The sequence below is a fragment of the Vanessa tameamea genome, chromosome 20 (genome assembly GCF_037043105.1).
Source record: "Vanessa tameamea isolate UH-Manoa-2023 chromosome 20, ilVanTame1 primary haplotype, whole genome shotgun sequence".
Lineage (NCBI taxonomy): Eukaryota > Metazoa > Arthropoda > Insecta > Lepidoptera > Nymphalidae > Vanessa > Vanessa tameamea.
In genome coordinates this window covers 749,810-775,026 of record NC_087328.1, presented here as the reverse complement: position 1 = coordinate 775,026, position 25,217 = coordinate 749,810, and the positions used below count along the sequence as shown (strand labels likewise).

The 25,217-nt window shown below is 32.6% G+C and overlaps 1 protein-coding gene across 2 annotated transcripts; it reads right to left on the bottom strand.

The window, feature by feature from the left end:
* Nucleotides 1-36: 36 nt before the first annotated feature.
* On the bottom strand, nt 37-24,986 carry LOC113403844 (proclotting enzyme-like). Of its 2 annotated transcripts, none has more exons than XM_064218077.1 (7): nt 24,694-24,986; nt 3,293-3,350; nt 2,225-3,211; nt 1,546-1,738; nt 1,258-1,418; nt 627-883; nt 37-300 (listed from the first exon to the last, which is right to left on the bottom strand). In XM_064218077.1, the coding sequence occupies exons 3-7, from the start codon at nt 3,201-3,203 to the stop codon at nt 145-147; spliced, it is 1,746 nt and encodes a 581-aa protein (XP_064074147.1). In that variant the 5' UTR covers nt 3,204-3,211; nt 3,293-3,350; nt 24,694-24,986; the 3' UTR covers nt 37-144. The 2 variants fall into 2 exon arrangements, with proteins under 2 accessions (XP_064074147.1, XP_026500245.2); XM_026644460.2 differs by having other exon boundaries at nt 3,297-3,350.
* Nucleotides 24,987-25,217: the final 231 nt, after the last annotated feature.

Sequence of the window (25,217 nt, the reverse complement as noted above, 5' to 3'; positions counted from 1 at the left end):
TAAGAGAACACGGAAAAGTCGCAAATCAACTTAATTATCTTCATCCCAATTGAGCAGACTAGATAGAGAGTAATAAGTCTTGATATTTTTGGAATAAAGTATTTTGCGGATTATATCGATACAAAATTTGATGTCGCTAGCCAGTTATGTTAGGTTCTGTTGTAGCCAGTTCAAGTAGTGCGTGACTCTGGTGTAGACGCCGGGGTAGCCAGGCTCTCCACACTTGTTACCGAAGGACACCACACCGATTTGGGTCCAACGGCCGTTAGCTTGAAGCATGAGTGGACCTCCAGAATCACCCTGGAAAATAGATAAATATTAATTGTAGAATATAACACAATAATGACGCGATAAAAAATTAAACCCATTTGCATCATTGCATGCATATGATATAATATACTATAATATCATCATCTATACTGATAACAATTATTCCATTATTTTCAAGTAGGGATTTAGTCACTAGACCAATAATAAAATACATTACGTATTATGCCATCTACTTTTGAGAATAGAATGAAAAATATAGAGATTTTGTGTCGACAAACGGCATCTAGTGTAGATAAGAATCCATAAAATTTAAGTGTCTTATTATAAAGTGTATCTTTAACGACAATCGCGATTACCTGACACGCGTCAACTCCGCCTCGGGGGTAGCCGGCGCACAGGAAGGTGTCCGTGATGGGCTGGAAGTAAGCTCGGTCGCAATCTTCGTTTTTCCAGACAGGCAGACGCGCTTCCAGCTGGCGCGAGCTCTCTGCGCCGCCGTAGCGTGTAGTACCCCAGCCGACTACCGTGGCCACTGAGCGCGCAAACTGTTCACGGGCGAGATCACCGCGTGGCAGGCAGATGGGTATCACGTACTTCGATTTTTGAACGTTTTCTGCAATGATTAACGAAATTATTTGTATTGGAATATCATTTGGCACAATTAATGCGATGGAGATAGTCAGCCAGTCTATTCTCTTGTACATACATATTTTCTTTAGGCGTTGGAAATTGATCTTAGTTAATATTTTTTACATCATCAATGGAGATGATGCAGAATTGAATAGCATAGAATATGAACATTTTTAGTTATAATTTTGTACTGAAAAATGGTAAGTGATTGCCTTACTAAAAATTGTAAGACCTCGAACAATGTAATTTCTGTCGTGATGGAAAATATTTTAAGCCATTGTTATTTCCAGCGGATGACTTTACCCAGTTATGGGATACGAAATGGGTTTAATTTTTTATGTTGTTGAGTCAACTTACCACCTAGCACAAGCACAGCGATGTCATTGTAGTAGCCGACTCTTGAGAATTGTTCGTGGGCGCGCACCGCCGTCACGCGCAGCGTCACTGGCCGGGAAGGTTCATCGTCACGCGATAAGTCCACGTCACCCAGACGTACACTGAACTGGCGCGCTGGGAAACTGGGAATAAAGATATTTATACACTATAACTAAGATATTATTATAGAAATTTGGTGAGTTTGGACAAATTAAATAATTATTGATGACAAAATTTGATGTGATTTGACGAACACGTTATATAACTTACGGTCTCTGTTTGGAATCTCTTGTACAATGCGCAGCGGTCAGCACATGTTTTGGTCCGACCAGGGTGCCACCGCACCAGAATTCACGACGCTTATTTCCATGCAGGTATATGGCAGCCATCCACGGCCAAGCACCCGGCTTGGCTTCCGTGCCGCCGACAATACGTCCACCTTCGTCTTCCCTCTGACCACAATCTAGAATTTAATTAGAAGAATATTAATTAATAACAAAAAGTTTTTTTATTCCATTTATGAAGATATAAATTTCATGTTTGGATTGCATATACCTAATTGCAGCCTTCCAAATTAAAATGCAGTCAATTTAATAACTTTTTATATATTTTATAATTATTTTTTTTATTTAATAATACAGGTTGGCGGACGAGCAAGTGGGTCACATGATGGTAAGAGTTCACCATCGCCCATAGACGCCATTGTCTGCTTCTGTAAGAAATATTAACCATTCCTTACATCGCCAATGCACCACCAACCTTGGGAATTAAGATGTTATGTCCCTTGTAATTACACTCACACTTCAAGATGGAACACAATAGTACTGAGTACTGCTGTTTGGCGTTATAATATCTGATGAGTGGGTGGTACCTACCCAGACGAGCTTGCATAAAGCCCTACCACCAAGTAATATATAAATTTGAATTAGTGATAATAAGTAATTATTACCGTTAATATCCACAATGTTCGAATAATTGGCGATGATTGGAGAAGTGACACTGTAATAGCTGGTTGTTGATGGAGCTCGTGTAGTTGCAGTTGAAAATGTTGTTATTGGTCTAGCAGTACTGGTTGTTTGTGGTCTTGGTTTCTTAGTCGTCAAAACAAGTATGGCCGATGGTTTCTTAGTAGTTGTAGGCTTTTGCGTCGGTCGTTGAGTTGTCACTGGTACTAAATATGTAGGTTTACTTGTTGTGCTTACTACTGGTTTCTCTATTGCCTGTGTTGAAGGAACAACAGCATCTTTCGGACAACACACGCCAGGAACAAATAGATCTTTAAAACATAACGATTCACGAAGACTTACAAGATTTAAAAGTAATTGTGGACAGTTACTTAAATCTTCGCACACACCCTGTTCTCCTTCTGGAGTTGTACACCCTTTGGTATCATTAGGTTTAACGTCTGCTGTTGCTATTCTTGTTATTGGTGCATCTGGTAAAACTTTGGGTAACGCTTTTTTCACTATTGGGGCGATTTTATCAGTAACATTTCTCCCAAGAACGTTTTTACTGATTGTATAAAGAGCCTGTGGGAGTTGTTTTAAGTTAGGGTCGGTTTCATTTCTTTCATTTTCATTCACCATATCTATGAGGTAATGTCCTACTGTATTGATTGCTCCAAGAGTTTCAGATATTCTGGTGAATGCTGATTCGGATAAGAGTCTGCCATCGTTGAAGTTACCTCTTGTCTCCGAGTGAATTAGATCAGCTGATGATGATCGGCTATTGTATGTTTGGGGAAAATCTTGTAAGTTTTGTGGTCCTTGCATTTGAAACGGGTTTTGGTTATATGAATGTGGTTGACTGTATGGCCCATTGTAATAAGCTTGGATATCAGGTGATCTTTTCCTTGGTGAAGAAAACTGATGCCAAGGTGGATGGCCCGATTGAAGATATGAACTCATCGGTGGTCCCGGAGATTGCATGAAGGATACTGAAATATAAGGGTGTGTTTAATAAATTATTAAGTGTTAATTACGAGGTAGATACGTTGGGTAAAGTTATTGATGCATACCTACCCTGGTGGACAGCTTGATACTGGCATCTTGCTTGTGATGTTAGAAATAAAATACCTGAAAAAAACAACAATAAAATTATTGATTTATTTATTAGATACATATGACAGGTAATAATAGATGTTGTTTTTTTTTTAATTTTCTATGAATAATTGTTAGAATCAGTACAGTAGTAATTGTATAGTTTATCATAACCGTATTGTGTATTTTAGTATCGTAATTCGTATGGAGCAGTAACTCACTACCTGAACAGTAAATAAATTTAAATCCAATATACTCAATAAAGTTGGAATTGTATTTCAATGGGCAGATGTATGTATAGAAATAAATAAATACAATATTAAAATTAATAATAAGCGGTGGATCAGAACCATTGCTCTTAGACAATATTTAAGCCATTTCGATGATTCATTAAATTAAAATTTTAAAAATAGAGTTCTAATTATAACTTTTTAAGAAAAAACTACGTATCTAATCTAAGGTTAATATATATCTGTTGGAAAAGTTTCGGTAAAGTATAATGGTACTACTTTATCGTAGGTCGTGGACCAGTAACTTTAGCTTAGCATATCCATTGATTGACTATATAAGCTTTTGTATATTGTATGTAGGACGTGACGACCCAAACAAGTGAGATACGAAGATGAAATAATGAAAAATTAATTTAGAGTATTTATTACTATATGAATTATTGCCATATTGCGTTCGATGGGATCGTGATTACTAGGAGAGAGACCAGGCGTACGATGTTTAGGTGTATTCCATGTCACGGTGTAACCGTATAACCAAAGTCCCAATCCGAGTTTGAACTCGCGACCAGTTACAACTATATTAGGCAATTTATATTAAATATGATATATTTGATTAACGAAGTGCTATAACCACTCAATTATAATATAAAATACATCGGTCTTACAAATAAATAGAAGCAATTCAATCTATAATTTTGTATGAACAATGTAATGTATAAAGGCGGTCCCTCATAGGAGATTCGTCTGTAAAGTAACAATGCAAGATTCGATTTTTAGAATTCGCCTGTTGTGAAGAAGACGTTTTTACAATGTAAGACAAATTGTATCATTACAGGTTACGCTAATTTTATGCTCGAGTTATTACAATACAGCCGAATGCTCTCGGTGCAGGGCAGCCCTGTCCTGTGTTGTCTTAATGTACATTACATAAACAGCCTGTAATTTTCCCACTGCTGGGATAAGGCCTACTCTCCCTTTGAGTAGAAGATTTTGGAGAATATTCCACCACGCTGCTCCAATGCGGATTGGAGGAATACACATGTGGCAGAATTTTGTTGAAATTAGATACATGCAGGTTTCCTTACGATGTTTTCCTTCACCGTCGAGCATGAGATGAATTATAAACACAAATTAAGCACATGAAAATTCTGTGGTGCTTGCTTGGGTTTGAATCCGAAATCACCGGTTAAGATGCACGCGTTATAACCACTGGCCCATCTCGGCTCCTGTCTTAATAATGTATACGAATACACGATTTATGGAAGAATGTATGTTCTTTAAAGATCTACTTAATGTTTTATTGTTACTGCTTTGCGTATGCTACATGAGTGACCTTATTATTATTACAATGGACTCTAAAGCGTCGGTGCATGTTTATTGTTTACCGAGCACTTTCCGACACTAGTTAGTTCCCTTTGTAGTCTTCACTTCTGTTATCACGACAATAAAGGTACAGAACGAGGCTACGTCCGTAGTGTGTGTTTTGAACCATAAATTATAAATAGAAAATTAAGATTTTATTTAAAAAAAAAAAAAAACTTAATTTTATGTTCTTTCTATTTTTTAAATATATAGTATGACAATATTATAAAGACATTTATGATCATTGTTTTTATTAAATTTTTACAGTTTACATAACATTATCATTTCAATTGTGATGCCAATTAAAAGGAAGGTAGATTGTTGTATTAGGAAAGTTTTTTCTATTAAGGAAATTGAAGTTTTGCCAATTTATGTTAAAAATGTAACAAAACTTTCTGTTTTTTTATCTTATTAATTAACGAAGTTGGATGAGTAAGAACTCATCCATCCGTCTTTGATCATTTTCTCGTGTCGAATCTTCTCGTAAACTAATTACGTTTATCTAACTATGTTTTCTTACGTAACATAACTTTTGATAAATGAAGAAAGATTTGCACGAAAACTTTTGTTTTAAAAGTAAAAGTAAGTAAATACAGTGAAATCATTAATATTTTGTCGAATTACTAAAAGGTTTTGGTTGAAAGTGAAAACAAAAGGCGTTATGCTTATTTTTGTTTTAGTTTTTTTCTTGTTACTGAACGAAATCCGGCGTTTAGACGTTACAACAATTAATGATAAAAAAAAAAGAATACGCGAAAGGAAAAGCAGTTTCAAGTTCGAAGAGATAGTTTTTTAGAACAGTCGTGGCCTAGTTTTTATTGGCAAGTACTAGAAATGAAAAATGTAAAATATTTAAATAAAGTAAAACATCATGTCAAGCGTGTCCTTAACGACCAGTCTCCAGGGTGACTCCCTATAATACGCAGACTCTATTGTCATGCACACATCATAGACTATACGGGCACTCTAATCCCTCAGTAATCATTTTATATTTAAAGGGTCGAAGATACAACACTCATATTTCTTACTGGATTACATTCTTCTGCATAGTTTGATGCAAATTATTTTATGTCACAGTGTCATAAATTAACAGCCACTAAAAACCTTCTCTCTTCTTGTGGAGAATCTTAAAAAGATGCCACTCATGCCACCCCATGCTGCTCTGCTCTCTCCTCTGTTGCTGAAGTGATGGATACATATAAGAGGATTTCATTTGCCACATGCAGATCTCGAGTACGAGATGAATTATGAACACAATTTAGTAGAAAGTGTTTCAACGCGAAATAACATATTTAGGTTGAAAAATTATCTTAATGTTAAATTGCGTTTGATGGCTTTTTTAATGAAAACGATATTGGTATTCCTTAATTTAATTCAATTTTTTACAACTTTAATTCCTATATTTGGTAGTTACAATGTCAATATTTTACGATTCAAACGTAAAAGGACATACATTGGTTTTAAGAAAGTAATGGAGCCATAAAATATGACAAATAAAAACGGTACGCAAATAAGCCAACGTGAAAGTCGGAATGACGAAATTATTCAAAATAACACACGAATTTGTTATATAACAATATATATAGCGGATTATAATCAATTTACAATTAAAGCTCAGACTAAGTAACAAATATTTTTGTTATAAAAAAAAAAAAGGCTTGTATTAACCAACTAATTTTAATATATATATATTTATGTATATGGCCGCGGAGGCGCTGTTGACAATAGAAAGGTAGATAATTTTACTGTGGAAACTGTTGGGAGTATGTATATAACAACTTAGTAAAAATGTAGTAATTGTCTATGGGAACATCTTTGAATAGATGAAAATATAAAGCGAGCTATGCTTAAAGCGTCTTTGTCGGATGAAATTGGGAATGATATTATTCGGAGAAGAACCGCCATTACCAGCATAGTTTGTATAGTAGACTGAAGTGACAGTGGGCTGATCACGTATGTCGTAGGACCGATAACCATTGAAGAAGACAAGTCCTAGATTGGAGACCTCGGTACGGAAAACGCAGCGTAAGGTGCCCTCCAGCCAGCTACCTCAAGCAGATGGTAGGACCCAATTGGATGCAGAAGGCGAAGATGCAGCTTGGAAGAGGTCTCTGTCAAGCAGTGGATGAGGATTAACTGACGACGATTTTAGCGCCAGAAGGCGACGTCGGCGCTTTGTATGAGTAGGGTCTGTGTCGGATAGTCTCACAGTATAAATAATATATTTATTAAGTAATAAGAGATATAGGAAACTATAAAACTGATTATGATAACAATACTTGAAACATTAAGGGTCAATAAAGTGTATTAGATATCCATAGACTACTAGATATAAATCCACTTCTAAAAGCAATAAGTGAAGCAATTAAAGATAAAATAGCTTTAAATAACATAAATTTACGTAACCGATAAGAATCCATACGCTTACACTGGATTAAATTGTAGCATCCCAAATGCATCCAAACTTGATTTAAAGCGGTTGGTCCACTGAAATATTTTTTTTTAGCTTTTATCAAATGGGCGTCCCAATGGTACGCGGTCAGCGCTCGTAGACTGTAGAAATATTAATTATTCTTTACATCTTCAACGTGCCACCAATCTTGGGAACTAACATGTATCATGTTTCTGTTATAACACTGGCTTTCACCAGTTTAAACCAGAACACTAAGTATTGCTGCTTGGTATACTTTATTGGAAATCAAGCTGGACCTTTGAATAATACGTATTCATCAAAAACAAAAATTAAAAATCTTATCGCAACGTAGTAGCAACGCTTTTAAGTTTTAATACACTCTGAGGCTTATTATATAACCTCTTTTGTGGGGTTAAGGAACGCGTATGTATACGCGAGGAGGTCGCGAGGAACCGGTTGCACAAAATCCATGGTATATTGTTCCAAATTGAAAAAAAAACCTTAATTTATTTTTACTTATGCAAATTGGAATGCGGCTGTTATTGTATGTAGAGTATAAATGTTACCGAACACGTAAGTGTTAATTTTAATGTAACTGAATTGGGTTTTAGAAAATGATTTATATCCGAAAATACAAATTTAAATAGTAAATTGTGAATGGTAATATATATTTGTAGAAGATATTTTAAATTATACCTGAGATGAGGAAGTTGTTAGAACTCGCGAATCATCGTTCACTTCATAATTCATCTCGTGCTCCACGTTGAAAGAACTCATCGTTAGGTAGCCTGCATGAAAGTTTGTCACACGTGTATTTCTCGATAATTATATTTGTCCGCACTGAACTATGGACGTTCTTTTAAAAAGGATATTTATGAACATTTAAACACTTTAACATGATTTGCAAGCAATCAATTTATATAGTATTTAATATCATCAATCTACAAGCTGAGTTTAATTTTTAAACAAGTACAGTCCACCTAAATATGGTTGCTAGCAAAACTAACCAGACATTTGACTAAAAAGGCCAGGCACTCTATATTATAAAGGATTTCTGTCGTAGTAATAATACGACATTTTTTTTTTTATATAGAACCAGGCATTTTTGATTCAAAATAGTTTTCCTTCAAACTGATAGGTAAAGCATACATGTCAAATGCTTTAAATTAAAATCTACACCAACATTTCGGCTATAGTGTTTGGTCATATGTAGAAAGCCTAACAAAATCCGGGTAGTTTCTACCACCGTGTAATTTTTCCAGACATGCACCCAAAAAGCTGGCGATATTCGGACTACTGGCAACCGTATACCTTATTAATTACTGTCTATAAAAAAAAACAAATAATTGCGTACCTTTTTCTTCTCTATTTATTCGTTTCGGGACGGAAGTATGTAACAGGAGGCCGAGGAAACGTGAACTATTTTATTTATTTTATTTGACCAATGAGCGCACGCGGCGATAGAATTGACCATCAGATGGTTGTATGTGATTGAACGAGAGGTAGAGACGTCGCAAGTAACTAGAAATATATTTTTTCTATTGAATTTGTCATATTATTTATATCATATAAATACGTGAAAAGTTTTTCAATTCTTATTTGTGTTTGCTGATTAAACTTATTTCTATAAACTTAATTTATTTTGTATAATTACAAAAATTGGATCAGCGATAACGTTTTGATAGAGAGAGAGAGAGAGAGTGTGAGAGAGTGAGTGAGAGACTTTTATATATCTTTGTCCAAGAAAATTGAAGGATGTGATGTATGATGTAATGAAGTGCGACGAAATTGAACGTATTCATGGCGCAATATGGTTAGATCATTGCAATCACTGAACCTGAACATTTTAATATTATCAATTAGTAATATTTTGGATACGGCCTTTTGACAGAATCTTTCTTAAATTCAATGTAAAAACGGTTCTTAATAAATACAAATAATTGTGTAACTTAAGTCAATGTGAAAAACATAATTTTTTACCGTAAGTTTTGAAGTCGTTCTATACATTTAATATTATTATGCGATAAATCCAATATTGTGATAGACCAAAAATCTTTTAATTCACGAATATTAATTACGGAATAGTATTTATAATGCACTTCTGTTAAAAACCATTGAGCTGTAAAATCCGTTATATCGATATAAATATTGGTTAAAGACAAAGAAGAGAAACTGTATACATGGTACCAAAACATTTTCATTTTCGTGGTCGAGTAGTACACCGATTTTCATGGGTACGCCACTCCGAGGTCCCGGGTTCGATTCCCGGCCGAGTCGATGTAGAAAAAGTTCATTAGTTTTCTATGTTGTCTTGGGTCTGGGTGTATGTCGTACCGTCGTTACTTCTGATTTTCCATAACACAAGTGCTTTAGCTACTTACATTGGGATCAGAGTAATGTATGTGATGTTGTCCAATATATATATATATGTAGGAGATTCCTTTAACTATACAACTGGCTGGAATGAATAAAATAAAAAAAAATAAAACAAAAGCGCGCGAAACCGTATCAAGCCGTCATTACTTTGGCGTTTTAGGCGCGGATAGTAAGGCCAATATTGGCGCGACTTGTAATTTGTTAAAAGTGTTATTTGTGTTTTATTTGGATTTGTAAGCTCAACTGAGTAAGTAATTTACTTCAATATGTATGATTTGGTGATTTATTTATGTTAAGATAAATTCGAAGTTAGATCTATTTGGTTTGTTAGTAAATTGTTTAAACTAACTTATATTCTTGTCTTTTTTTAATCTATTTCAATTCTGTACGCTAAATATATATATATATTATAATGTTAATGTTACTTATTACCAAGCTGAGGGGAGGTGCCAGTCAGATGTTACACGAGACAATATGTCCATCGTATTTCGGTAATTATTATTTCTTCATTTGGAGTTGCATTTAAACTCAGTAGTAATAATTTTTCTAAATGAAATATTTAATTAAATTTTTAGGTATATCTTTGTATGAAAATCAACGAATACGAATGATTAATATTACTTGTACACTAACCATAAGCAAGGGTGTATCATTCATGATAAAATGTAGCGTGTTTCTTTGTCACGGCTGTACGACGCAATCTTCATGATGATAATGGAAGATTTGTCTAACAATTGAATTATTTATGGCGGGTTCGAATTTTATTTACAATTTATATGCTCAGAGTATTACTGAGGACGTGTTATTTGTATATATTTTATATTATTATTAGCCATTATGTATTAACGTGTATGATTGTCCTCCTGTTATCGGCTACGACGACCAATCTCAAGAGAGACTTGTCATTTACGCAGCACACAATTATTACAGTGTACATACAGCACATACAAGTATATACAAGTATACACAAGCAAATACAGGTGCACTCTGTATTACCTAACTCTCAAATTCCGATGGGATGGCAAATCCGAAATGGCTGTAAAGAGTTCTGGCGCAGAAACAAGAGCTTTACGAGATTCAACAAATCACGAGAGCATAAATTCAGCCAGTTTTCCGATTTCGGACAAATGAGAATTTCAACAAAGCTCAATAATCCTTTTAATGTCGCATATCGTGATTTGAACTCAGGACCTCGAGATCTTGTCACTTGAAGAACGAGACAGGTATAAAGATTGCGTATTATCGTATAGACAGCTATTACTTCAGTCTCTGAATTATGATACCGTAAAAAACTATACCGTGAAAGTAAACTTAATATAACATTAAAAGTTAGAAAATACATTATGCAAACCTCATGTGGCATTGGTTCTTGTGATCGTGAACTCTCATTTCGTAAAATTCTTCTAAATCCGTTTGCTCATTAGAAAGTTATATTTCGTAACGCTTGCCGTCACGTTGTTTTGTTTTGGAGTTGAGTATACGTTGGAAGACTGCGTCATGTTACAGTCCAGTGATCAACATTATCATTATCGAATATTTTATTTACTTTTCTACACGGTGAATGCCTTGGTACATCTTATAAAACTCTATAGACCTGAACTTACCAATACACAGTTTCTAGCATATTATTAAATAATATATGTACTAGATCTAACTAAAGATTTGAAGACATTCCTATAGATAAAACTTTTTAACTAGTTAAACATATACATATGTCCTCCCGAATAGTTTCTTTTTTTAACGACATAGGTGGCAAACGATATACCAGGCTCAGTTGATGGAAAGTGTCTACCAGCGACCATGGACATCTGCAGCAACAGGGGGCTTACATGTACGTTGCCAGACTTCGAGGATTAAGCATGGCAAATCTCAACAGGGACTAGCCACATTTATAGCAGATATTTTATTGTAAAAATGTGTGCTGAAACACAGACACCCTTAATTCTCATAGTCTGAAGTTATGGCAACTAGGCACTCGTGGAGAGGGTAAAGAAGCAGGAGATTGTAAGAGTGAGGGAATAGAGAGTGAATTTGCGCTTTATATAAAATAAAATAGAATAACTGAAATTCCTATTTACTCCTCGAATTAAACGTAAAGCATGAGCTAGATGTTAGGATGATCAGACGATTATTGCCCAAGGGGTCAGGACTGAACCTGTGACTTTTACATCGCTAAAATAAAATAAATGAAAACGCCAGGTATTTTTCTACTCGGCGTTTTTATTTATTTCCTCATTTACAAATAACAATTTGAAACAGCTGAGAATTTCGCATAGGAATTTAATATTAATAGACGGTAGAACGTATAACGGATTTTAGGTCAATAAGTACATGAAATAGCCGTATTCTGCAACGTACCTAATATTGCAGAATAACGGATGAGTCGGCCATTGTAATTAACAATAACAAGGTCCAAGAACAGAACACGTTGGGAGGAGATTTCGTTAAGTACGTCAGTGATTCTCAAAGTATTTGATATCGGGGAACACTAAACTTTTACTAAACTTTTGAGATGGAATAAAACGGAGATTGTTCTTAGATATATGTCAATCAAAATAAAACGAAAGGCTTTTATAAAATGAACAGGCTAATTCGAGCGAGATACCGCGTTCCTGCTCCATCTCTGCAATTCTAAGGATGATGTTTAAAATGTCTAAAAAATAACATCAAGAATTAAGTTATTAAAGCAAAAATAAATTTATTGATCGATTTTGATTCAAATGAAAAAAAACAACAAACTTGTATATAAGTATAGAGCATATCATTAGGTAATCTTTTATTTTTATTTTATAAAGAGCATCATTAAAAAAAATGTAACATCTTCGAAACAGATTTTAATTGTGCACTTAAATGTTGCATCACGGAACCAGTGTTTCGCTGACAACAGATTGAGAGCCACTGAGCACCTATTTAAGGAATGGCCTCCCCTACGGTCATAAGCGTGCTCGAGTATCGTTAGGTCTCAAAACAAGAGATAAAACCAGTATTCCTTCAAAGTACTACTACGTAACGAAAGTAGGTTATGAATGATTTAAAAACGTGCATGGAATATTTATGAAGCGTATTTTCCAACGCGAACAATTCACATGTTATGAAATCGATGCGTTTTACAAATAACTTGCTTGAAAATGTTTGTAATATTGCATATTTTGTTGCTCAGTGCCGAATAACTCAATATTGTTCATAAGTTTTATTTATGCTGATACGTTATAAAAAAATACTACATTTTTAGGGTAGGATATAATATAATATTATAAATAATTATCTCTGAATGTCAGTTACACTTTCGAGGATAATCCGCTGAACCGAATTTGATGTAATTTGAAGCAAGGTGGAGCCCCAAGACTACTTTTATATGTAACATCTGACAACCAATCCCTAAAGTATGAGCGAAACTTCGGGCGACAGCTAGTTGATTAAAAATTTATTTAATGCCTTACACTTTTTAGTTACGTCTATTTGTATGTTTACGATTTATTTATTTTATTTGCTGGTAGGACTTCGTGCGAGCTCATATGAGTAGGTATCAACCACTCATTATATATTTTAGCACAAAACAGCAATGCGGTACTGACCGTTTACCATCTAGTGGCCCACTTGCATTCTGCTTAACGATTTTAAATTAAAAAAAAGAATACATAAAAAAAATTATTAACAATAAAAATAAATACGAAAGTGAAATAAGCTAAAACTAGTAAATTACATTTGGAAATGTTTTTAATCCGCTCTGACTCACTGACCGTCATTCGTTAGTGAAAGCTAGTGATGTCATCTTGCGGAATCATACTTTGTTGAAAGAGTTAAGGCGCTTATACACGAGGACGTAACAGAATATTACTGATACACGTAGTACGCCATAAAAGGCGATAATTAGACTTGAAATTTAATATAGATTAAGTATCGTACCCATAGAGTATTTCTGTTTTATTTATTAGTACGGATTTATATAAGGGCGTTTTGGGCTGCAGCCCAGGGCCCCGTAGATATGAAGGCCATCGAAAGTATGGACAACAGTCAACAATGTATATTTAAATAAAAATAATTGTGAAGTAAATGCGTTCAGAAAGAGGTTTATTTGTAAACTTTTCCTTTGAAGTGTTACTATCGTATAATTTTGGAATTTAATAATATATATATATTTTTATAATAAATAAATATAGGACAAAATCACATACATTACTCTGATTCCAATGTAGGTAGCTAAAGCACTTGTGTGTGTGTAACGACGGTACCACATACACCCAGACCCAAGACAACATAGAAAACTAATGAACTTTTTCTACATCGACTCGGTCGGGAATCGAACTCGAGACCTCGGAGTAGCGTACCCTTGAAAACCGGTGTACACACTGCTCGACCACGGAGGTCGTGAAATGTAATATGTTTAATTATTATCTATGAAAGATTTAATTTTCTTTTGAAAACTTATAGCAGTGTACCAGTGTGTCATGGACTTAGTAATTACAACCACCTTGTAAGTGTTTTATAAGTAATCGTGTGCATACACCCTTATTCGTGAATGTAACTCTTAAATATGTATTAAAGCGATAAAGCATTGTTGCGGAGATGAATTGTGTTATGTAAAATTATTGTTATCGGAGTCCGTTATGGTGTAATCTTAATTTCACTTTGTATTTCCACGTGAAATGACTTGATACAATCTATTATATGTTGCTTGCGAGAGTAAAATATTTATAGGCTTAGACTTTATTAAAGTTATATTCCCTTTTTTTAATTTCATGCTTGCCTTTTAGCCTCTGACGTGTTACTTCTCAAATTCAAGGTAGCTCAGAGGATTGTAAACATACCGAACCAGCTAACATAAGTGACAGTGGGCTAGCTACATGTCTAAGGAACGATGGCTGTTGGGACTGGGTATATATTTCTTTCGACCGGGTGGATTTGATGTGGAATGAAATCGGGAGTTTCAGCGCAACTTTGGAGCCTTTGTCTCTGACTGTTATGGGTTGGTTGGTAAGGGAGAAAGGTCATATAAAACTATATATAAGAGCAACAGGGCTCATACTTAACTATTCCAAACAGGAAACAGGTCCGGTACAAAAAGTTTTTATATAATTGTCGCTTATATATAATAAATCGTAAACAAAGGTAAAAAGAAGAAGAAAAATATTACGGTAAGATGCAGTCATATTTGTGTTATATAAGTATTTGCACATACGCCATTGTAACTCGGTCAAGCTAACCGGATCCTATGTGTTACAGCTCATTCGTAAGCCGTAACGTCCGGTTTGTGCAGCGTAACCGTTGCAATCGATTACTGAACATAATGACATTACTGGGTTTATTATCTGTAATGCACCTCAGTGTAGTGTAGACTACTACTACGAAGCTTCTCAGGTTTGTTTCGAGGCCGTTGAGGGTTTAATAGGGCAATGAGATCCAAATGTTTTTATTTAAATTGACCTTTGAATCGACGAGCTTTACTGTTCGAACTTTAAAATTCGAATGTGGATGATGTCGAGAAGAACAGACGAAAAGTCAGTAACTACGCGTTTTTTTTTTTATTAATGAAATAAATCTTTAAATTATATACAACCAGTACTTAATTCATTCCATTTGTGTATTTATGTCAGATAGTTTTGTTTTTTTTTTAAATATATAAATGTTATGTTTACTTGACAAATCTTGACAAATCATGACTCATACATTTGTGCTATTTATTAATAATTAGTATTACTTTATAAACTGAGGAATATATAAGTATATATAGCCTATTATTATTTCAATGGAAGTAGGAAAAAAGATAAACAAAACTTATATTTACGTATTTCATGCGACTTGCTAATAACTCAGAAATATTGTGCACTACTAAGAGTTTATGATTAATATATATTTATTTATAATACAATACTATTGCACTTAACCACTTATTTCCACTTTAATTATACTTCCAAAATTCTTGTAACAGTTTCGTCGACGTTCAAAACCCCATTTTTGTGCATATCCGTAGTGAATATCATAGACTAATCAAGCTCTCGATCAATTATATCCTTTAAAATTTCTGTCCAAATTATTTGGCTTTTCTCCTCTTATGTTTAGAATAGAGTATATAGCCTAGGATTACGCGTCAACGACGTTATCGAGTCGGAAAATGGAATTACAATTCGCAACAAAGATTTTGTCAGCTCCTCAAAAGGCGTCTCTGTTTTTATGTTGCGTTTTTTTAAGACAATTATTACAAGAAAAATGTTTATATGCAGCATATGTGTAGTCATTAACTTTATAAAGCGTTAAAAGTTTGTTTGTTTCTTAATTATTATTTTTTTATCGGATATGGGACTAGCTTTCCTAAGAGCTTTACTGGACGTTGAAGATTTAGTATGAACACTTGCACATGAGTGTGTAAAAGAAGTTGTGTCAGAGTGGCTCTGCAGGTTTTGTATGGCCGACGTTGACAGGGAATAACCTCATGCACAATTAACTAAATACAATTAAATTTATATAGGTTAATTCAATGAAAATCAACGAACGCTAACTTCATTGTTTTTTATCATCTTTATAATGTTGAATAAAAATTATTTATTAATGTGGTTTTTTTTTTTTAAATATAAAATTTGCTAACGAGTCTCGTGTAAAATGCCTGGTTCTGGTTGAATTATGGAAACGAATACATTGTCCTAGGAACGATTTATTGTCATTGCGAAGTCGGAAACTCGGTTAATATCAAATATTTATCGTTACTTCTGGTGTTTATACGACGTTTCTCACTGTTCCTATTAATCCGTAATAAAGTAATCAAAATTATTACAGACATACGTGTTGAAATTATATAGTGACCCAAACGTTGATATTTGTTCAATTTCTTGGCTTCAAGGTTACAGAGGGCTATATATTTTTCGCCAGGATTCTAAAACGACAAACAGAGCTTTTGGATAAGTGCTCGTAGACAAAACGAGTAGTTTCTTGGATATAGCTACCGATTATCTTAATTATGTTGTGAGGATAATTTCCAATGTAATATTGTATCAACTTACTGCCGAAGAGCATGAATCACTATAGTCAATCAAATCAAACAAAAAAAAACCCTTCGATTTACCTATTCCATGCAAACGGTTATTGAGTAATATATCTTTATTTATAATACAAAATTATTCCAGTTAACTACGTATATCGATTATAATTTTACTTCCAAAGTTCCGATAATCGCCAAAACGAATTAATTTCAAATCCGTAATGAATGTCATAGATTATATACAATTCGATGTCAAATGTTGTATTGTAGGCTTGTGTCCTCTTGTGATTAAAAAACGCTAAATTTTGCGTCTTTTGCTGTTTACCACATTGGCTGAAACTGATAGTCAATAGACAATATTATAAGGTTATATTATATGGTTCATACTTCTTACAAGAATTAATTATTTAATGAATGCAAAAGGTTGTATAGGCTAATTTTAGTAACATTTAATTATATGTAGACTTTAAAACAATGGAGGTTTATGTCCAATTTATTTCTCGATAATGATTTAAAAAAGTTACATGAATTATTTATGGATGATAAATTTGCGATATTTTTACCGCTATTTTTAAAAGTAATTCGACACAGATGGATGAGTTAAGTATTAAGGTTGGTGTAATTTCGAAATTGCGAATAATGACACCTTAAATGTTGAGAGACCGCATACGGAACGAACGGAAAAATCTTTCGAGATTTACGTAAAATAATACGTAATTTCGTCCTATCCAAAACTTGAAAAAAATTTTTTATGTAAATTGCAAAATATTTTGAATTTCAAAAATGTTCTTTGACGTCGTAAATCAATTATTATTTGTATTTCAATACCAAAGTGGTAAACTTACATATCAAGTACTTTTTGGAGGGATTTAAACTTTTTTTGGATACAATCTCTGTAGACGAAGGTAGCAATTATACTTACCATAACTCGAACGATTTAATTGATTACCTGTGATTTTAACGAACAAGGAAATGAATCGTGTATTTTTATAATAAGTAACGAAAAGGTGAAATTGGTCATTCGTTACAACTTTGAAATCTGCTCTTACTAAGTTCAAATGTATTTATAGAAATTAAATGACGGATGGCAGTAGAACGGCTATATTTTTTAAGCAAAACATGGCGAGACCGTTCGTTTAAAGCCATTGAAATTGAAAACAAGATAGTAAATTAGATATTAATTGATAGAAAGTGGGCAGTGAGGTCTTTTGACATTGCTGGTACCATTCATCTTGGATTAACATAATAATTAGAATGAATGCTCTGAAATGCAAAGAATGTACTGGCCACTAAGTTCAGTTAAGTTGTGATGTAAGTTAGGCGTGATTTTTGAATGAAAAATATTTCAAATAATTTCTATGAAATTAAAGAACTTTGAAGTTATTGGTTGAAGCGAAACCTTTTAAAATAAGAAGTCCAAGACTTCATATAATTTGTATGCAAATAGTTGACTATTAACGTGCTAATTTATACCAAGTCGAAATTAAACAAAAACCATTTAACAATTAATATAACAAGCTTTTATACTCGGGTTCAATTTGTTTTAATATGAGGATTAGTAAAAAAAATCCCCTAGCAGATAGAGCTTGATACTTATCAATAGAAGCAAAAAATACTTATACAGAAAACTAATTTAATTTTTATCTTGTTTTGTTACTTAGTAACTAATGATGTGCCTTAAATAAACACACAAATATATAAATACAATTAAATAAAAACAAAAAATACTCTCAATAATAATTAAATTATTTACATTTGAATTGAAGAATATCGCGTTTCAAAGATAACTTCCGACAATCAAACAGACAAGAATTAAAGTTTGTTTTGGTTTTGATAATTTAAATTTCGACGCTTAATTCACTTAATAAAAGGCATTTGATCTTTCATAACAAATAAATAAATGTTTGATAGATACAAAGTATTACACGATACGTTATGAAAGAACAACTCCAACATTACGTATTTATGATGCCAATGTACGTTGTTAGACTAAATAATATTTAGCACATAGTCCAACCTTGAAACCACTTTCGTTTGCTGTTTAATGTGTAAAAAGTATTTGTTTAAGCCGTAACAGACTGTTAATGTTTCACTGCGAGTAGTACCTTCTCTAGAATGTAAACCTGACGGTAAGTGGTCACCAACGTCTATAGCCATTGGGGCTGTAAGAAATATAATCTATCTCTAAAATCAAATAGGAGTAAAAAGGAGTTATGTTCCTTGTGCCTGCAGTTAAACTGGTTCACTCACCGTGAAAACCGAAACACAACAGTAAGTGTTGCTGTTTGGCGGTATGTGATGAGCAAAGCCGGATTTAAAGTCCTGGAGGCCCTGCGGCCACAAAGGATTGAAGGTTCCTAGTTATTATTTTACAAATTAATTTGAACATTAACTTAACAGTTATATGATTATAATTTATCTATGCATAGATATCAAAACTCGTATTACATTAAAACTGTGAACTCATCGGAATCTCTATTGGGTCCCCAAGGGTAGTTGCCTTAGTTGCCTTCCCCTAAATCCGGTCCTGGTGATGAGTGGGTGGTATGTAGTAAATACTACCACTAGATACCACTTGAGGCGTATTTGTCCCCATTACTAGTGTCAGCCGCATGTAATGAGGGCAGGTGTTAGATATCCTATGTCGTTTTTTCTACCCCTTGTATACAAAATTTTATGAGGATCGGTTGAGCAGTTAAAGCGTGAAAACGTAACAGACAAACGAACTTCAGAGGGCGTATGTTTTCTCAAAATATTGTAAAAGTTTTTCCAACACTATTAAACTTTTATGAGTTTTGAATATTTTTGAATAAATCATAAGAGTCCAATAGTGTTGGCAAAATATTCTTCGAAATATTATTTGTTCCTTGAACTACGAATAATATTATCGGTTGTTAATTTATTATGGAAAGTTAGAGATAAATAAATCTTATTATTTATAGCGAATAGTGTGGTCCATTTTATTCGACCTAAATTAGATTATAGTAATTTTAATTATTGTAAAAGTTCAAGGTCGAATTCAAATGTGACACGTCCGCATGACGTTTCTGACTAAAAGGAGTTTCACTTTTAGTACGATCCGTCCGTCCGTCCAACTAACTGTGTTTGTTACATACTGTTATCTAAACTTAAATACTTTCTTATGTATAATGAAGGAAACGAGCCTTTGTTTATTTATTCCTCTTAAACTACGGAACCCTGCCTACGAAATCGCGGCATCATTTTCTTTATCTGATTGTTTATTTCACGTTAAAACGACAGTACAGAAAATGTATTACTTATGTGTTTATGTATCGATAGAAATTAAACATTATATATTTTTTTAAAGTTTAGGCGACAGATTATAAATAAATAATACAAATTCCATTCTCAAGAATAACTGCGTAAGAGATATTATGAGCAGGAGTGTGTGTGCAATTCGAGGTGAACTCTCTATTCTCTCATTGTCATAATACGGAATGGCATCTTGGACATATTACACGCAGAACCTTCGGGCTGCAGTAATTGTGTTTTCTGAAACACCCGAGTTTCATGTATGCATATTGTATGCCACTGAGAATGTCTCAACAGAAAATATTTTATTTGTATTTTCCTAAAGTAGGATTTGACCAAGGGGCTTTTATATTCAGCCAAATAAGCTTACCACGACACCCGAAAGACCGTTTTTATGTATGTATATTACGTAAAAACATTTCGTTATCTGCAAACTGTTATTTTCGTTTCAAAAGCAAGGCATTGCGAGTGAAAGCGGCAGTCGGCACCCACTTATATTCTGTGTGTTTCATTAGATAAATAAAACAATAAAACGGTTAATTCTTTCGAAGACAAGTTTTTTCTAAAGTTGTAGTAAAGCATTCGACAACAAGATTAATAAGAATTCCATATCAAACCCAATTCATATTGTCTTTGCCTCAATCGATTTCGGTCTATTTTTTTTCAATATTTATTAGTTTAAAAAAAATATAGCTAGATAATTCATTTTCCTTTTGAATTTAAACTTAGTATGTTTTTTTAAGCTTAATTTCGAATACACTGTATTCTTCTGCCTAGCCGTTGCAAACTGTTTTTATCCTGTTATGTGCTATAATTAGAAGAACGATCCAATTTTTTTTTGTGCTTTACAAATTATAACTATTTTTATACTTCTGCTGGATGTCTGAATGTACGAATAAATAAGGCAATATTTTGATTGTTTGTATATTAAACTAATTTATCTTTATACATGAGTACATTGCAAGTAATATTAATATTTAAAACATAAAAATTTATTGTAATATCACAATAAAATAGTTCAGTTAACTATAGATTTATTTATTATTGTGTCTATGTAAGCGAAAACGAACATCTTCTTCAGTTTTGGAAATTGTTTAACCTGCTTTAATATGAGTCGGATTTTATGAGTCTTTAATATGGACTTACGATATTTTTCTTCACCTTCGAGCACAACATGAATTATAAACACAAATTAAGTACTTAATAAAAGTAGTTGAGGGTTCGAACTTGTTCTAGAATTTCGTAGTACGTATAATATGATCATATTTATTTATATTATAATCGATAAGTTAGAGGGCTGTAGAGGCTGCTCAAAATCAATATTTCTCAAAATGCTTCCACAGTGCGGCTCTCAATTTGAAAATAAATTTAATTAAATTCACACAACCTTCAATCTGTGTCTTATAAGTATGTATATATGTATGTTTATATTATATATATATAATCTGTGGATGTGAGTGTTCAGAACAATCGTTGAACAGACTTTAATCAAGAGAATTTGCAGTTCAACGGCTGTTGTAGTAACAATCTAGAAAACTTGAAACAAAACCAATACTTCGAAATATGTCATAGTAGTCGAACTATGATTTTATTATGCAATTCTTATGAAGGGTTTATCACTTCGATTGGTTAAATATTAAAACTTTATTGATTCTTTCAATTAGTTACTAAAGTTAAAGCATAGCCGTTTACGTTTTTATTGTAAACAAGCTGCTTGCCCCGACTTTGTACGGACGAAATGATTTATTAATTTGCTTAAAAAAATCCTAAACATGATTGCAGTGATCCGTGTTCAAATTAAACAATCCCACTCAAATACACAAACAACATCAAAATCGGTCCAGTCGTTTAAGAGTTCAGTGACATACACACGTATATAACAATTATATATATAAAGACAATATATATCATTACTAGTATGATATGGTTGATTCGCTATATTGAATGCAATTTGTTAAATAATGTTGTACATACTTAACGCTATTTTAAACACACACACGCACACGCATACACACATGCGCGCACACAGATTATGTTGTATACACACTAACTTGGCGATATAATACTTAACTACCTTAACTACCTACTTTAGAAAAAAATAGCGCACGTGATATTAAGAGGACTACAAGAGCTAAGTGCCCTTGAGAATCGCACGCACACACTTACAAAATCGACAAAAACGGCAAGTCCATGAACTAAGGGTTAAGCGAGGTAACGCGGTTACGCCCAAATATTCTAATAGATGGCGCCAAACCGAGCGAAGTAAGATCAATCATAAATCTCTTAAAAAATAGATAGGACAACAGAATTGTTTTTATTTCTTTCAATGTTAGTTAACAAATGATTATAAAAAAAACTGATTCAATTAAACTTACAATATTTTTATTTATATTTTGTACACAATAAAATAGACAGTTAGTTTTAACCTTTTTTTTCTTTTATTTATATTATTATACCTACCACAATTAGTTCTTATACTAAATATTAAAACATACCAATTTTTTATATTTTATAAAAGTTTGATAATCTATTTATATAATAAAATCGTAAGTGTTCGAAACCTGTAGTGTAGTAACCGTGGGGTAACATATAGCGTAGTGTTTGTTCGTTTTATTAATATCGGTTCACAAAGAAAAAAAAATATTCAATTTAAAAAAAAAATCTAAATATTTACAAGAAAAAAATGTCGTCAAGTCGATTTGGTTGAATCATTGGTTAACTAGGTTAATCATACTAGGTTTAATTATAAATCTCATAAAAATAGATAGGATATTAGAATTATTTGTATTGCTTTGGACTGTTATTCGAAAATGATTAAAAAATAAAACTGATTTAATTAAACTAAAAATATTTGGATTTGGTACTACAAAAAAAAAAACATTTAGTGTTAATTTTTTTATTAAAATATTTTATTTAATTTCACTTGTATGTATGAATGTATGTACGTATGTCCTGAAATCTTGCAATCAATATTACACCTACTTCCATTGAAGCTATGGAGCTGAAAGTTGGCACACATATTTAGTCTCGATGACAATCCACGATTCATGAATTGCTTCCATTTTCAATCCAATATGGCGGACGTTACTAAAAATTACAATTTTTGAATTACGTACAAATGACACTTCTAAATATTCTAGTTCTCTGGTTCACAACAATTACATTTTTTTTTACTTTACTTTTTTTTTATTATTAAAATTAGTTTATACATAACTTTAATTCCTATTATAAACAAAATCGATAAAATTAAACTCTTACGCAATATAAATAGCTTCCGTGTTATTGTTTTCGACTTTCTTTATTCTGTAAAAAATAAATATATGTTAGTAATTATATTTTTATTTATTATAAACGTATGTATTTAAAAAATATGTATCTAAATATGCCCCATAGTACTTTTAATGAAAAATATCAAATTGCTTCGAGTTCATGGGGATCGAACGTAGTCACTCTCAATTGATTTTATCCTTACTTTCACCAAATACTCTATCATAATATTTGAAGAACAGCTCGAAAAATCTGATTCTATGCGAACTGATTGCACATTTTTTCTAATAGATGTTTTCAATATTCATAATTTATAAAAAAAAAATATGTTTACTAAAAAAATACTCTTACCTTTTAATATCGTTCATATATATGTTCGGCGCTTAATTTATATAAACGTTTTTTAGTTTTCCTCACGCGTTTCACTTCATTTCCCATATTTACACAATTAAAATCTATGACAAATAATATAATAAAAAACAAATGCCTAATTACTACTACATTATTTTAACTTAATATATTTATCTACAAGAAAGAATAATATTTATTATAAGAAAACATGAATTTACAATTAAAATTACAAAAAAATATCTCGTAACGTAATGATGCTCGTAACGAAAAGATCGACACGTCTGTTTAGCATCAGGCCTCGGCCGGCAATGTCTGTACACGGCGTTTACGCACACATGCGTACGAATTTTGTTCGAAAATAAGAATATCTGATTTAAAAAACATCTATTGATTTTATTAAAAAAGTGACGCAGAGGTTAAGTAATATATTGCTTGTAGAATAATCTGACAAAAAACCAGAATTATTGAATGTATATAAGTATAGTTATTCTTTATTAAAAGATTTTTTTAGAGGTAACTTTGTGATTTTTTTCTATCGTACCAAATTAATTACATCATGTTTTCAAAATAACAAATAACTAGCATGTATCCTGAAGATTATCATATATTTTTTTCATTTGGTTTACTGCATTGGATCATATACTTTTTTGCATTATAAAACTTGCATTTAGCTCATGTAGTCCCCTTAACACTTGTGTCTTAATTTAATTTATTTGTTACAATTAAATATAATTATGTGTAGTTATGTAATGATTACAGTATATATGTAACAAAACATGGCATTTTTCTAGATAGTTTTAAATATATGTCGTTTAAAAAATTAAAAGACTAAGGTATTTTAAAATATAACGTTTGAAAATAGTAATGTTTGGAAATTAAAAAAATATGTTAAAGAGTTCAAAGAGAAAAAAATTAATCTGGTTAAATTTTATTAGTTCGCTTATAAATTTTATTTATGTTAACACGCATCGTTAATGCTTGTACTCTTTTTGAATAAAATTTGTAATATTATACCCCATACAAACATATATTTAACATAAACTTTCATTTTATCTTTTAAAGAAATTTAATAATATTTATTGTTATATAATAATATGTTATATAATACTTGTTTTATAAAAATAAAAGACTTACCGATAACGATATCAAAAGTGTTGCACTTCCCTAACCCAATAGTACACGCCATAATGTCTGATCTAATGTAATGTTTACGTCACTGCACTTTCACTACGCGTAACATAATCACTTATGAAACCAGAGGACGCTGCACTCAATAAGTTCAACGCACCGACATGAAACTCAAAATAAAAATAAAAAATAAACTTATTTTTATTTTTGGACGCAACTCGGGACGTCAACGTCAAATCGGGTTTTTTTGGCGGGAGATATTTAAAAAAAAAAACGCGTGTCGCGCGCTCACTTTCTTGGCGGGCAGTGAGGCGCGCACGTTTTGCCGCGTGCTTTTACTTTCCACGAAAAACAGTGGGGGCTCATCAGAATTATGCGGATCTGTCGTGATCATCGTCCCATGCGAGGGTGATAAACGACATTGTTTGAAATAATTACGAATAAAAAAAAAATACAACGATATTATCTGTGTTTAAATTAACGTAAATATTTAGACATTTTATTCTTTATTTTGGTTAACGTCAGCTCGT